This window comes from Oryzias melastigma, linkage group LG20 (assembly GCF_002922805.2).
Source record: "Oryzias melastigma strain HK-1 linkage group LG20, ASM292280v2, whole genome shotgun sequence".
Lineage (NCBI taxonomy): Eukaryota > Metazoa > Chordata > Actinopteri > Beloniformes > Adrianichthyidae > Oryzias > Oryzias melastigma.
Window position 1 is genome coordinate 17,757,569 of NC_050531.1, and position 14,919 is coordinate 17,772,487.

General features: G+C 37.6%; 1 protein-coding gene across 2 annotated transcripts in view; it reads left to right on the plus strand.

Annotated features, from left to right (window-relative positions):
* The window catches only part of LOC112151407 (partitioning defective 3 homolog), a 438,282-nt gene that overhangs the window by 144,206 nt on the left and 279,157 nt on the right, over positions 1 to 14,919 (plus strand). For both annotated transcript variants that reach the window (XM_024280344.2, XM_024280343.2), the window contains exon 4: positions 13,922 to 14,106. In XM_024280344.2, coding sequence (XP_024136112.1) covers positions 13,922 to 14,106 — 185 coding nt within the window. The remainder of the gene's footprint in view (positions 1 to 13,921; positions 14,107 to 14,919) is intronic.

Consider the following 14,919-nt stretch of genomic DNA (forward strand, 5'->3'; position numbering starts at 1 on the left):
TGAGTTACTAACTCAATTACTTTTTGGGAGAAGTAACTAGTAACTATAACTAATTACTTTTTTGAAGTGAGATGCCCAACACTGGTAAAGAGTAAATAGATAAATAGAATAACAGATAAAACCTTTGATCTCATGCAGGGTATTTTTATTTTCTAGCATCTATCATCAACAGCTACATAAATTTGAAATTCCTCAACTAAAACATGGTTAATAATGACAGACTACCTATCAAAGACTACTCAGGTTGCTTAGCTCTAAAACTGTGAACCTTGGCTGACACCATTTACTGTTTCCACTAAAAGTGCAAAAAAACAGTAAGCTAATCTCGTATCGAACAAGTTTTTCTTAAGATCAAGTTCCAGAAACGTCTTGTGTGAAATTCAGTTCAGTGGTGTCAGATGCAAGCACCAGTAAAGAGTGACAGAAGGGATTTATTGACGTGTGACTGACTCGATTTGCCACTTAATATTATAGCTACGCATTCATGTAGTCCTCATGAAAACTGGCTACCAATCTGGGTATAACTTTAGACAATATTATCCTCTTAAAAGCCTCTCTTTTCACTGTTTCCATACCAAAAAGTAAATGTTTCTTTCAAAGGCTCTGACTACCTACAGAAACTTTGCTTCTCCACACAACTCTTACCTTTCATGGCCCCCTGCCTTGAATTTCTGCTGAAACCTTCTTTGCTTCTATAAAACGCGTGACTGATCAGCATGATGCATGTCTAAAACATCGACTTTGCACATCAAAATACCATCTGTTTCCAACTTTCCCGGATTCACTTTTTAGAAAACAGTCAAAACATAAGTTCTTGTCTCTCTGTGGAGCTCCTGACTTCTTTCCTGTTTTCTTCCACTGTGTTCTGTTCTGCATTTTCAGAAGAAGTCCTCTCTGACAGCCTTTGACTCTGAGCGGCTCTGATCTCACACAGGCTGTTGTACGTGAGTGGAGAGTGGGGGATTTTTTTTGTTTTAATAAAGTTTATTTGCTTTCGGAGTTAGATCCCATCAGGCAGTACCTCAGTTAAACAGCACACTCACAAAGACCTCTTGGTGGTGTTCGAAATACTTGTCTTTGCAGAACAAAGGCCTTAGTTGACCTGTACAGGGGCTGCAGATAGTTGGTCATTCGAAGGTTTGTAGACAGGATTGGGGGCGCAGATTTGTCTTGCTGTTGTGGCTTGCATGATTGTCGTGTTTGTAGTAAATGTATCGTGAAGTACTGGTAAAGTTACTGTAAAGTTACTGTGCCTTACGGGGCACCCGGGTAAGTAGTGCCTACCTATCTCTTTAACAACACTGACAAGATAGAAAATTAAATGAAATGAAGAAATGAAAAATTTGCCTTTGTCATACATGTTATGGAAGTGTTCGCTACGATCCGTACAAAAAATGTGCAAGAACATTTTCTCTTTGCGGACTCTCTGAACGGTCTCAGAATTTCATGTAGGCAACCTGGGTATCTGGTATTAGTTTGCCCATTTTTGGCAAGCGAATAGCCATACGTGACTAAATGATAAGAGTCCAAAAAAGTCTCTATGATAGCAGTATGCTGAAGGTGAGTTGTATCAATACAGATGAGATAGTATTAATTAGACCAAAAAGATATGATGCACTTCTTTGTCCCTGAGACTCTCAATTATTTCTGTAACAATACTGTCCTTGACAGCTTTTAGACCGTAAAGTCTTACTTGTAGAAATCAAAATTTAAAGAAGAGCATGAATCTCTGTGCTATTAAATAATTTTTGTGCTGCGTGGCATTTCAAAAGGTTTTTAAAATTTGCTTTGTCTCAGAAACATTCACTTTATTTCTTAAGAAAAATAAAAAATACATAAATCAATTAATATTACAATGAAAAAGGGAGTTTGGTACTAAAGTTGGGCCTTGATCAAGAGAAGCTTTACCCTCCATGTGAGTTGATGCAGTATATAGAGTAAATGTCAGGGCTACAAAAAAGACCTGGTTCAAACTGAAATTCAAATACTGGCTGGGACCTTTCGGTAGTGGAGTTTAAATGTATTCGTCAGCATGTGTGACTTTTCTCCATACACTCCGATTTCCTCCCATAGTCCAAAAACACGCTCCATGTGTTAATATAAGATTATAAATGATGCCGTAGGTGTGAATGTAAGTGTGTGGCCCTGTGACAGACTAAAGATTTTCTCTGGATGTGCCCCAACTTTTCCCACCAGAAGCTGGGATAGGCTCCAGCAACACAAATAATTCAGTGGGTTTGAAAGATGGATGGATGATCAGTGGCTATACCATCAAGATATGGCTGAGTGAGTTTGAAAGATCGATTCTCTGTATTAATAGTTGACCCACAAGTACAGTATTAGTTTAAGAGGGTTGGGCCTGTATCTTTTAACTTACCTTCACAACATTTTTATTGCATCACATGTGACTTGGCCACATATTAGGTTGAGAGTCTGATTTATAGACTTCTTACAAACTGGAAAAAAAAAATCACTAAAAGGCTATTTACACCAAATGTGTTGTTATGATTCTGTTCTTTCAATGTTTGAGGCTTGTCTGATTTGTTTATTAGCAGCACAACCCAATGATTTCTGGGATGTGCTGCTCTCGTCCTCAAAGACTCTTGTTCTCCCACTTTTCCAACCATTACTACCCCAGAAGCCTCTGATTGGGCCCACCATAAACATAAGAAAGGTGGTTGCATCATTTGTTGGATGAAGCACATTTGAAGCGAGTGTTTCTGATCTACGGCCATGCTCACTTTGACGCCAACAACCCCTCAGAAAATGTGTAAATAGCCAACCATCACATGTGTCGCTTGTTGGATCATGTCCAGGTAGGCTAATTCAACAGCTATCTGTCAATCAAACTGCACAACCTCTTCTGAATGTCCTAAATTTAAAACAATCTCAATTATAAAACTATGAAGTGGATATGCATCCAATACAGCTGATGTGCCTTCTGATCACAGATGTGAAAAAGCATTTTTTGGAGTGAAATGTCATGAAGTTGGGTTATTTTGTATTGAAGCGAATGGGGACTGAGTTATTTGTGTTACAAGCCGCCTAGTGGTTATCAGATGAATTGATTTGGCTCCAGTTGCAAGCAAGACTGTTTTAAAGGCCTAGAGCGCCCCCATTGGTATTATTCAATTCAATTCAATTCAATTCAATTCAATTTTATTTATATAGCCCAATTTCACAAATTCAATTTGCCTTATTGGGCTTCATGCCTGTAGTTTTTACAGATGCACAGATGGAGTCATAAAATATGCACAATAGGTAAAAACTAAACAGACTATAAAGAACGGTCATCCCTGTCCTTAGACCCTCCCTCGCGGTAAGGAAAAACTCCTAAAAAAAAAAAATTATCACATGGTTACTGACCCTAAATTCTAATAAAGTCAGTAAGGACAACACTTTTTAAGGGTTATCATTTTTAAAAACAAAAGCTTTCCAGCTAAAGTCAAAATACCAACACAAACACACATATGGAGTTGCTGACCTAGATGAGTCAGGTTTGATTTTTTTGGGGCGGGGGGGAGTTCTACCCCTTTCTTCTCTCTGAGGGCCGCACATTCACACTTTGATGTTATTGTTGCTGAAGTGTCTCTGTGTCTGCTGCTGCAGGCATCCGGGGTCTCGAAGGGCTGACATCCTCTCCTCCTTCCCTCTAGTAAACTGTCTGTATATTGTTCTTCTGGAAAGAGGAAAGAACCAGGATTTTTCTGTTTCTAGTTTAGAAGGAAGGTTGACTCAGCAATCCTACGGGAGGCAGCTTCTTTGCTCAATCCCAAGCCCTCATACAGAGTCTGTGAAGTATTGAAAGACTATATAGATCTAATCGGGTTGGTATTTGAAGCATTATATCAGGGATTTAGAATAAAACTTTTCGTAATGAGCTCAACTTTTTAAAAGTGGAAAGTCCTAGAAAATGTTTAATGGCTTAAATACATTCACCCCTACATACCCATATTGGTGCTATAGGTTTTTGGGTTGTCCGGACCTGTGGTGGATCATAGAGAGGTGTGGCCACATCTTAAAGGGAGGAGGTGTGTCTTACAGTTCCCCTGTGTCTCATGTAGCCACCTTCCATGACAACGGGATTATAAATCGCACCAGAGCATAAATCGCAGGGGCAAAAAATGTCTATTCAAGAAGAAGTAAACCATATATAAGTCACTCTGGAGTATAAGTCACTTTTATATTTGCCATAGCAAAAAGAGGAAAAGAATCAGATTCTCCTCCATGTTTGTTTTGGACGACACTTCCCCTTCTGGCCCTCTAGTAGTTAAGTGGAAACAACTGCTAAAGGGCAACCGATTGCTAGTAGAAAAATAACGAAGATATGAGCAGATCTATGTTAAAAAAGACAAATCCCAAATAATTCGCTCCTGAGTATAAGTTGCACCCCTGGCTAAACTATGAAAAAAACACAGATTTATACTCCTGAAAATACGGTACATGGAAAATAAAGCATTTTAAAGGATTATTTATGTAATTTATTCCAGTTTGGTGGGCCAGATTAAGGGGTTTGAAGGGCCACAAATGGGTTGTAGTTTGGCCACCCCTAGACTAAATTATAATGTCCACTTCATGTCAAAGAACAACAAAGTGATCATAGCCACTAATTATGATAATTATCAAATATATGAACTGTTTTACTAAAAGAGGGGCGACCATTTGTTCATATTTTAAGAAAGAACATTACATTTGAACCCAGGAACACCAGAGCTCTAACTGTTAATCTGTGTTAGTCTTTTGACTGCCGTAACTCTTTAACCATTTACGCAGTTTACATAGTTCGAGAGGGTTCTGAAGCGCAGAAAAGCAGCTTTGTGTTGATATGCAACAATTTACGGTAGCAAAGTATTTAAGCAATCAATTTAAATCAACAGATTCTGGTGTGGAGAAAAGCCACAACGCCAGGGGTGTCAAAACTCAATCGCAAATTGGGGCCAAAATCTAAAACACACCTTTGGTCACAGGCCGAACAGGATTAACATTTATTGAACACACTATAATTACATTTTTAAAACTTTAAAAACATCAGTTTAACATAAGTATGAATAAAAACAGGCAGGAATATGATTCCAGATTAAATCAATTTAAACCTTAAATAACTTTCAATATTTTATTGTCCATAAAAATATATTTTGTCAAATCTATACAAGTTAGAAATAATAAACTAAAAGTTAAAAGAAGAGACTTTTCTAGAAACATATTCCAACCATTGCAAAAAGAATTGATCAATAAAGTAGCATCAGCGTTGATTGATTGTTTCTAGCAAAATAAAATAAGCAGTTCTGTTTCTTAAAACTTTCCACTGATACCATCTGTAAAAAATACATTAATTCAGAAACATCAATCACTAAAACAATCTAAATGCACATTTTGGACTTTGGTGTCTAGGGGACTGCCTTAGAGCCCATGACACTATCCATGTGCTTAAGAGCCAGACATAAAGTGCATTGCACAGATATGTGAGCACTTAGCTTTAAAGGCAAGTAGCATTTTTTTGTTTTCATAGTCGACCCTTTGCTTAAAAGTATTTTTCCATCGATCCATTTATCTGTAATGCATTACATGTTGTGCTCTTGGTAAAAGTCGGTTAGTTCTTAAAGTTTGTTTCGTCTCATTCTCTGATGTTATATCAAAGCCAAATATTTCACAGAAGCATTTCTGAATCTTAACCCGGTTTGGCTTTTCCATTGGCCAGACTCCTTTGTAAGGCCTCTACATATTTCATCTCCCTTTCCACAGAGTTGGTTCCCACCACTCTTGAACTGTGGCATCCCTTTTTTTAGACTCTTCAGGTCAGGGTGTATTCAGTGGAACTCTCCCCTCCATGCTCAAGGGACTCCAATCTGAGTTAAAATGGAGCCGTACCATAATTTATTCAGACATTGAACAAACCCAGGCTTGAAATATTCAAAATAGCCCAAGAAAAAAATTGCTTTCAGACATTTCGTGAAGCCACGGTGACTTGGTATTTATATTTAAATCATCTTGGTGTGAGAGCATTGACCCGCACTACACAAGGACTTGAAGGCCGCGACTGAAAATACCCGGCAGATTGTCTAGTTCGGTGGTGCCTGTACTCTCGCTGTGAGCAAATATTTGTGCATAAATACCAGTTTGGGACTTTATTTATTCCAGAACCTCTAACCCGTATCTTGCGGCGCAGAAAAATTCCACCTTTTGATTCATTCAAGCGTGTTATCTTCTGTGATGTTTGGTGCACTCGCCAATCCAGTTGCAGATGTACTTTTACTAAACCCATCTTTTTGAAATGCCAACTTTTTGGACATAAAATCACCCGTTTATGAAAAGATTTTTTTTTGCATTTTTAGTTATTTATTTGTACGTTTACCAAGACGGACTCTATATATGCAAATGTTTTTACTTTTGTCGACTTTCGTATTTTTTTAAGTACTACCACATTTGATTTCCAGTCCTTTGATGAATACGGATGACTGTAGAACTATTTAGACCATCTCTGGGATGTATTCCTTGTAACCTTATCCACATGCTGGAAAAAAAAAGCCAGACAGGCGAAAAGGGCAAATTTCTATGAGAATATTTACTTCAAATGCAGCTTCAATGATTGGAACATTCCAGAGACCGTACATTAGAGCCGCATCTTTATAGAATAGTCCTGCCCTGTTTTTACGTTACGCTTTTTGTTTTTAACTTGAATAAATAAGAGAACCTGTTCTAAATATTTTTTTATTTCATTTACAAAAAATGCATCTTAAAGGTCAGAGTGTCCAGATTTGTCATCTTTATTCAGCTTAAAAGTCTTCATCAGGTCAGAAACACTCCTTGAGGCCAGATGCAAAAATGTTGGTTTGTGTTGAAAACTGTTCGATTCTTTTTTCACAGTTGTGTAAAACCATGTGTGCACATGGTTCCCTTTTATAAATTCCAGTTTTCGTGGAATTAAAGGCAAAGGGCTCGCTGTCTGTCTTTGTTTTAACTGAAAATGAACACAGATGCTTGCTGATCCGATCGTTACCTCATAAAAGTATGCTTAGCAGGACAGTTTGAAACACACACACAACAAAAAAAAATCAACAAAAAATATGCAATAATGACACAAGTTTACCCACCTGAGAATTATTATGTAAAAGATGGAATATTAACACGTTTTTAGGGAATTGACTTGGTCCTGAAAGTAAAAATAGGACTAAAAAAATATGTAAAAAGCCCTTTTCAAAATGATCTGTCACATTGGGGGGTTTCTAATGTGACACAGATGTAATTTAAAGGGTTGAGCAGTCTTTCTGTTTGAGTTAAGGGTTTGAATCCCAGGCTAGACAGTCCAAAACGCTATAAAAGCAAAAAAAAAAAAAAAAGCAACATTTGACAAAAAAAAATCCTCAAAACTGCAGACAGTGAAAGGTGATATAGCAAGGGACCCCTGTACAACTACAATTGGAATACAACATATCAACATTTTTTCAGCAGAGTTCTGGCTGTTTAAACTGTTGTATTTTTGGAAAGGAGTTTAAAGCAAATCCAGTTTTGTTTTACTAAAAAAAAAGAAAGAAAGAAAAAAAAAACAGTTGGAAATTGCTGGTGTTTTGTCAAATGTCCATTAGGGGAAACCCTACTCTTAGCTGTAATGATAAATACTAAAAAAATAAAAATTTGTGATAATGGCCAAAAAAACCTACTTGTTCCATAGATATATTGGCATTTTTAATTGTTAAATTGTTCCCCACTATAGTTTTTTATATCAATATCTCAACATTTATGTGTATTTAATGAATTTTCTTTTGTGTGTATTTAACTAATTAGGCACTTTGGTCAACTGGGGATGTTTTGGAACGTGCTCTTCAAATAAAATTGAATTCACACAATCTTAGAAATTTCTCCTCCAAACTATGACCATATGAAAGATAAGGAAAGGACAACACAATGTGATAGCCCCCGGAGGGTACAACCTCCCTACGGTGAATTGAAGTGTGTGCACATGTTTATGAACCCGCGCCCCAACCATAATCCTTCACTACAGGGGCTGAATCAGGACCTCGTTTTATTAGCCCGCTCCCCCTTCCCCACCGCCATCGGTCCTGCTCCCTCTTTAGTCCGGATCGATTGCTTGCGTGCTCTAAAGTGGCGGCGCCGGTTATTAAATGTGGGACCAACCAAACCCCTCGGACTGCTGGGATAATCCCTCCACAAATAAGCGGAGGAAGATTGGTAAGGGAGGATGGGGAGGAAAGAGCATCTTCATATTGTGACCTTCCTATCAGCGAGCGCACAAACAAGAATTCACTCTTTTATTCATGTGCTGCAAATCTGTAATGAATCGCCACAGTGTTGGAGTGGGGGATTTGTTATTGAGAGGGCCTTGCTAAAGGGAATCATGTTAGTTTTAAACTTTTTTATGCCCACATGAAAGGAGAGAACTAGATGTTTGCATAAACAAATAATTATATCTAAACCCTTATTAGCAGAAAAACACACTAAAATAAAAAGTGAATCTAACATTCAAAAAAAATGGTAAAGCATACAGTTCTATGATTTTGTTTGGTCTAGGGGATCAAGGACATGACATAGAAGTAGACTAAGAAAAATGTATAACAAAAACTAAAAACGATTGTGTCCATAAAAAAAGATAAAATGTTTATTTACAAGAAAAACAAGCAAAAGGCTTCAGGGTGAACCAAGACCAAAATAAGTCCCACTCTGACAGAAACAAAATACACAAAACACAGAACAAAACCAGTACGGCCATAGCCGTAACAACGCCTTAGTCACATGCAGGTGTTGGGGTTTGACTTGACAGTTGCTGTTGGTTTTTGGGTTGTCCTGGCCCTTTGACGGTCATAGACAGGAGTGTCCACACAGCTTCCATTGAGGATTGTATCTTAATGGATGTTATGAAAATGGAATGTATCATTGTTGTGCGTGTGTAAATATATCATGAAATATTTGTAAGGATAATGTAAGTTATGTGCACTTGTGACACACAGGTGATTGAATCAAAGGGTTCCCCATTCTAGTCATTAGTGAGGAGTGCATACTGATCCCATACTGAGAATGCTTGGTGTGGAGATGATACGTGAATGCCTGTAGGACTCCTGTAGAATGTTCACTATGTACACTATTTCTTTATTCTACGTTCACACCAGGGTTCAAAACATGTGTTCAAGAGACTGCTTTCAATTAAAAATCTATGTAAATCTATGAAACTCTGCCTTATCCTCTGCTGGTTACCTGGATCAGGTGTGCTTAGCTTCGGGGTCGGCAACCTTTTACAGTAAAAGAGCCATTTGTGCTTGTTTTCTACTGATCAAAACCTTGAAGGAGCCGCATAGTCTTACTTTAGCCTTTGAGAAATTTGTATCTGTATTCATTACCTTTTTTTTTAAATATTAAAAATGAACTATGTCTATTTTTTGGCAAACAAAAGCAAAAATATATAAAGAACCTAGCATCTCTCAAAATGTAATATTTTTTTTTCTTATTTTCAAGATAAAAGATGCTCTGCGCCGAACAGGATCATCTCAGTGCAACTCTGGGCAGCTTGTACCAGTGTTGTGTAGCATAGGATAATATGTGCTCTTCACTCATAAAAGATCAAAGTTTTTACCAAAGTTTTGCTTTGTAGATGAAATCTGTGCATTCTGGAGGTAATGTTGAGCTAAGAAGACGTCTTCAGGTCAACAGGGATGTAAAAACCTTCATAGTTTATCATCTACGTGCACCTCAGCCATCAATTTATACATTTAACTAATCTAAATTTAATACATGCTAATTAAGTAATCCTTACTTTAAACCATATACTTAAGAGCTTGTGTTCAGCACATGACACATTACTTACCGGTATCCTTACTTGTTTTATGTATTTGCTACAACTTGTTGCCCGCAGCACACTCATAGAAAAAGATCTGCATGAACATTTTCGTTCTACGAGCTCACTGAGTGATCTATGATCTTGATATTTCATGTGGACCACCAAGGTGTCCCGTACAGGTTTGCCCATTTTTCATCTGCAGACACCCATAAGGGCAGTTGCAACTAAGGCATTACACAATTAGAAACCACTTAAATCTTTGTTTCAAAAGAAACAAATGCTGATAAACCCACAGTAATAGTCATCTGAGTCTGCCTGCATCTGGAAGCAATCATATCCAATGAAGCGAGATCGATGCGGTCACAGATTCCAAAGATTCACAAATGTCCAGGAAGAGCTCAGCCTTGAGGTATTCTTGGAAATACATAACGGCCTTGTGTAAGTCTCTATACACACACGTGCACACACAAAAACATTCCCCAACAGTTAGAAATAAATATTTAGTCTGTGTAATTACCTGAGAGAAAAATGGTCTAGCTGTTGTAAAAACGCACCGACGTGAAGACATAATATAATTAGGATAAATACACTATTTAAGCTCCTATTGGCCTTTCACTTTTGTCATTTTCTGCCCTACTTTTCCACATCGCCTTGTGTCAGTCTCCTAATATAAACCCTAGGCATTAATTACCCCAGCTTAGAGTTGTGAACTCAACATGAACCAGTCATTACACAATGGGTCAAAAGTTTACTGTATGCTGTTATTAAATCTTAAACTTAATTTAAAAAAAAAAAAAAAAGATCTCATTGATTGGTTGGCTGGACTCCGTGGAGCATTTGGTTTTTATTTGATTTCTAGTATCCTTTGAGGAAACCATGAAGTCAGAATCAAAAATAAATGAAACACGTTTACAACAAAGGGGTACGGATTGTATTATCTTGCCAGCTGCTGGTGGGTTTTGTGGGCATGTGTCATCTCAGAGGAAGTTGTAGAAATAATACGTTTTTCACTGAAAGTAGAAATCTACCAGTTATACCAGTTTTTTTTCTACACAAGAGCATGAGGATTCTGGGACATACAGAAGAGCAGTTTTGTTTGCAGACTGCACCCTGAATCCACTGTCCTCAACTCCTCATATTGTGTGTGCATATCAAAATAGAAGTATGTGTTCCTATCCTGATTTGATTTCATAAGGTTTTCCACTCAATTCAGTATTTTTATTAATTTAAAATGTATGTATATTTGATAAAGTATTTAAAATCTATATTTTATTATCTTTGAGGCCATGGTGCAGAGGTAGAGCGGTCAACCTCTGATCTGAAAATCACAGGTTCCTTTTCCTCTTAGCCCACCCATGTTTCAACACTGAACATTGCTTCTGAACCCCACATTGCTTCTGGTGGTTTAGGTTGGCACCAGTATTGGGCAGTGGAGTTAAGTGGGTAAATGTTTTTGTGCATGGTTAAATCACTGTAAAGCTACTTTGATACTACCCATGGTGACTCGAGTTCAACTGACCACTTTCAATGAAAGCCAATGTTTCCACTGCTCGTTTTCAATTAGCAGTCCGGTACAGTATGGTAATTAATTCAGTTAAACGTCGCTCCCACTGAGCGGTTTGTTTTCATGGTGCATGCGTGGCGTAGACCACTAGCATGTTATTGCGTCATTGTAGTGCTACGACTAGAAAAGCAAAAACAATGGAGGTCATCCAGCAGCTCGTCTTTTTCTTGCTTTACTTTTTGTGCATCATGTATAACAGAAATTCAATGTTGTTTGAAAGAAGATTGTGGGTGGCTAAGAAGAATACCGCCGCTAGCTTAGTGCTATATTGCTTCTTTCTAATGCTGTCATCACTGTCTGCCAATCAATGGGTGGCAATTACAGCTTCACTCGAACCGTCCAGTACCATTTTTCTATGAACCTACAATGGATGGGGGCCCTCAAGAGAAATGGGTTGGTACTGTGTAATGGGTCCATTTTACAATGGAAGTGCTTAAAATACAGGACTGGACTGTATCGTACTGCTCAGTGGAAATGAGGCTTAGACATGAATAAATGCTTGTTTCAGGATTTTCGTTCACGAGTAGATTCACTTTTTAACGACCAATGTCAAGATATACATACAAAAAGGCAGCTACTGAACATGTGTTGAATCAGATCGAACTTTGACCAATCAGGGACTCAGATTAGGTCATGATGTTTGGATGGCCTCCCTTTTAGTTAACAGATGTGCCAACCATTTGAAAAGGAGGAGAAATGAATGATTGCGGTTTTTGCTGGAACTATATGGCATTAAGTCTTTTATGTATGGAATAGAGCTGTGAAAGAATAAATCTGGAGCAAGATTTGCGAGTTTTTCAAAGCTTTGACATGTCGTACCAAACCTCTTCCTAGTATACGGGAGGGACAACTGTATGGTGCTCAAAACATTAGCTAAACAAAAGAAGATGAATCCCCTACTCGCTTGTCCAGTGTGAACACCATACCTGCTTTCAGTAACATGCGTTACATGCATGGTGTGAATGCAATATAAAAGCAATTCAGAACGTAAGGACGTTAAAAAAAAAAAAAAACTTTATTTTGCAAATTATAATAAAAACAATATATTTTAGGAAAAAAAAATATCTTAAACACACAGATTTTAGGAAATTAACATTTCCATGCCCATTTTCATTTAATTTTGTTACATAACATATCCAACTTCCCTCTTGGCTACCTGCGAGCAGCAATCCTGGCACATGTTCGTTGCCAACGAGTAACAGCTTCCAACAACGAGCCACGTCTGCGGTGTATCAGATGGAAGTTTAGCACCGGCATATGCTCTCTGCAATGATGCACAGCTGAGTGACAGGTGGTTGACTCACTATTTACATAACTGTGGTTGCTACATCCAGGCTGCTCCATCATCGTAAAGAAATCTTTGTGGCTTAAGGAGATTTCACATCAATTCAATGGCAGCTGTTGGTGATACGTTTATGGTCTTTCTGTTTTTATAGGAATCTGTAGCATTTTTCAATAAACAGTGAAGATAGAATAAAACTTGGAGCAGTTTTGTTTATTTGGACCTACTTATGCGTGGCTCAACTATGTGAAAGAATTTTACTTTGACTACTCAATGTGGTGACAGTGCGCGTAGTTCACATTGCCTTTTGCAAGCCTGTCCTTGCTCACTTTATTGGAGCTTGAAGTCCTGTAGGAGTTCTGATCTTTACTCTTTTTTGCAGCTACTATTGCAATAATATTAATAATAATAATAATTATATATATATATATTTATATATATATATATATATATATATATATATATATATATATATATATATATATATATATATATATAGTATTTCTGCAACTATTTTAAACTTTGGGGACAGTTTGCCAATACTTAACAGTGTTTCTTACAGCCACATTCTATATTTATCAAAGGGTAACTCCACATTAGACAAGTCAACAGAAAATTGGAGCTCAATTATAGTTATTGGTGAAGTTGTTGGTTTTAGTTTTATGGAGCTTGAATGAATAAGCATGTTTTTAGCTCTGTGTGGGAGGAGCCGACACACCATCTGTGACAGTTAGATGATGAAAAAGGAATTATGGATTTCTAGACATTAGAGCCTCAAAAAAGATCAAATGGCTCTAGAAAAAAAGTCTTTAGGTTCACTAGTAAAGGTCCTTAAAAATGTCTTGAAGGACCTGAAAACTCAAATACCGTGGGAAAACAGAGTGGCCAAAATTACAAGATAAAAAATAGTATAAAAAAAAGAAGTAGAAGAAGAAGATGTCTATGTTGCTAGTGTTTAGTGCATGCTTTCTTCAAAGAGAACTAATCTGTTTTGACACCCATGTGTTAGAGCATGATCCTTAAGGCTTCTGGATCTAGGCTTGCTTCTAAAAAGAACAGTTGCAGTTTATCAAGCAAACGAGTTGCTTTCTTCAAAAGCAAAACAATTCCCATTTGTCTCAATGTAAAATTGTTCATCATTTCTTTGATTCATTTACAAAATTTTCCAATTCCATGCCAATCTTACCCAGGTTACAATTGGTCTGTCGTGGCCCAAATGGGACACCAAAACTTCTGTTTCAAATGATCATTCTGACGGTTTGCTTTCTGTCTACCTCCTCTACCGTAGGCATGGCCCTCAACGTCCGCCGCAGTAGCGACCCCTCCTCGCCTGGCCTTCCTCCAGGTGAGGTCCTGGACATTCAAGAAGAACCGTCCAGAAAGAACCCATCTCGCTGGTCCACAACAGCTGGGTTTCAAAAGTTGAACCATAAGCCAAGTGCAAGTTCTGGCTCAAGCAGCCTGGAGCCAAAGGTAATGTATACCTAGCGTTTGTCAAACACTTGTTAAACCTGGGTAAAACTGATTCAAACAGAGACTTGCCCGGCAGTTATTTGCCACAGAGGTGCAGATGTATTGAGCTGCACCAATTATAGGATGAGAGATGGTCTCAGAAATCCTCTCACCTCCTGAAGTCTGTTTTTCAAATCACTTACACCTTTCTTCTCTGATTTCCATCTTTCCCTCTTCTGTCAGCCACATCAAAGGGATGGGACATATGCTGCTCTGCTGGCAGGCTTCCAGCAGCGCCATAGATAATGTGAAACTAGTTGCTTCTGATAAAACCACTTTTTATCTCAAAAGAAAAAGGGGAAAAAAGGAATAACAAGTAAGAGCCATTAAACCCTTTCCTGTTTTTTCACATTCTCCCATTTTCTTGACTTTTAAAGGCACTGATTATAAAATCCTTTTGAAGAAATAAAAGTCAAGATCTCAGAACATACTTCTTGAATTCTCCAGGATAGAAGGGGACCCAATTAACTTTTCAAAACGACTGTCAGTCAAAGGTCCTTAAAGACCTTGTTCTGTAGAAGCTTTTTTTTGGCTAAAAATATTTATTATACTAAAAGATGAATAAAAAGGCTGAGAGCTTGAAATCTGAAAAAGCATCTTAACAGAAAAAAATGTCTTTGAAAAAAAAGGCAATTTCATTGGAAAGATTCAAACTATGTTGCAGAATCTCGTGTTTTTTTTGTTTTGTTTTTGTTTTGTTTTTGTGAATTACCGATCAGATTTGTCATTTAAATCGAGCTTCCAAGGACAAATGTTTAAATCTGAAGCCTATGT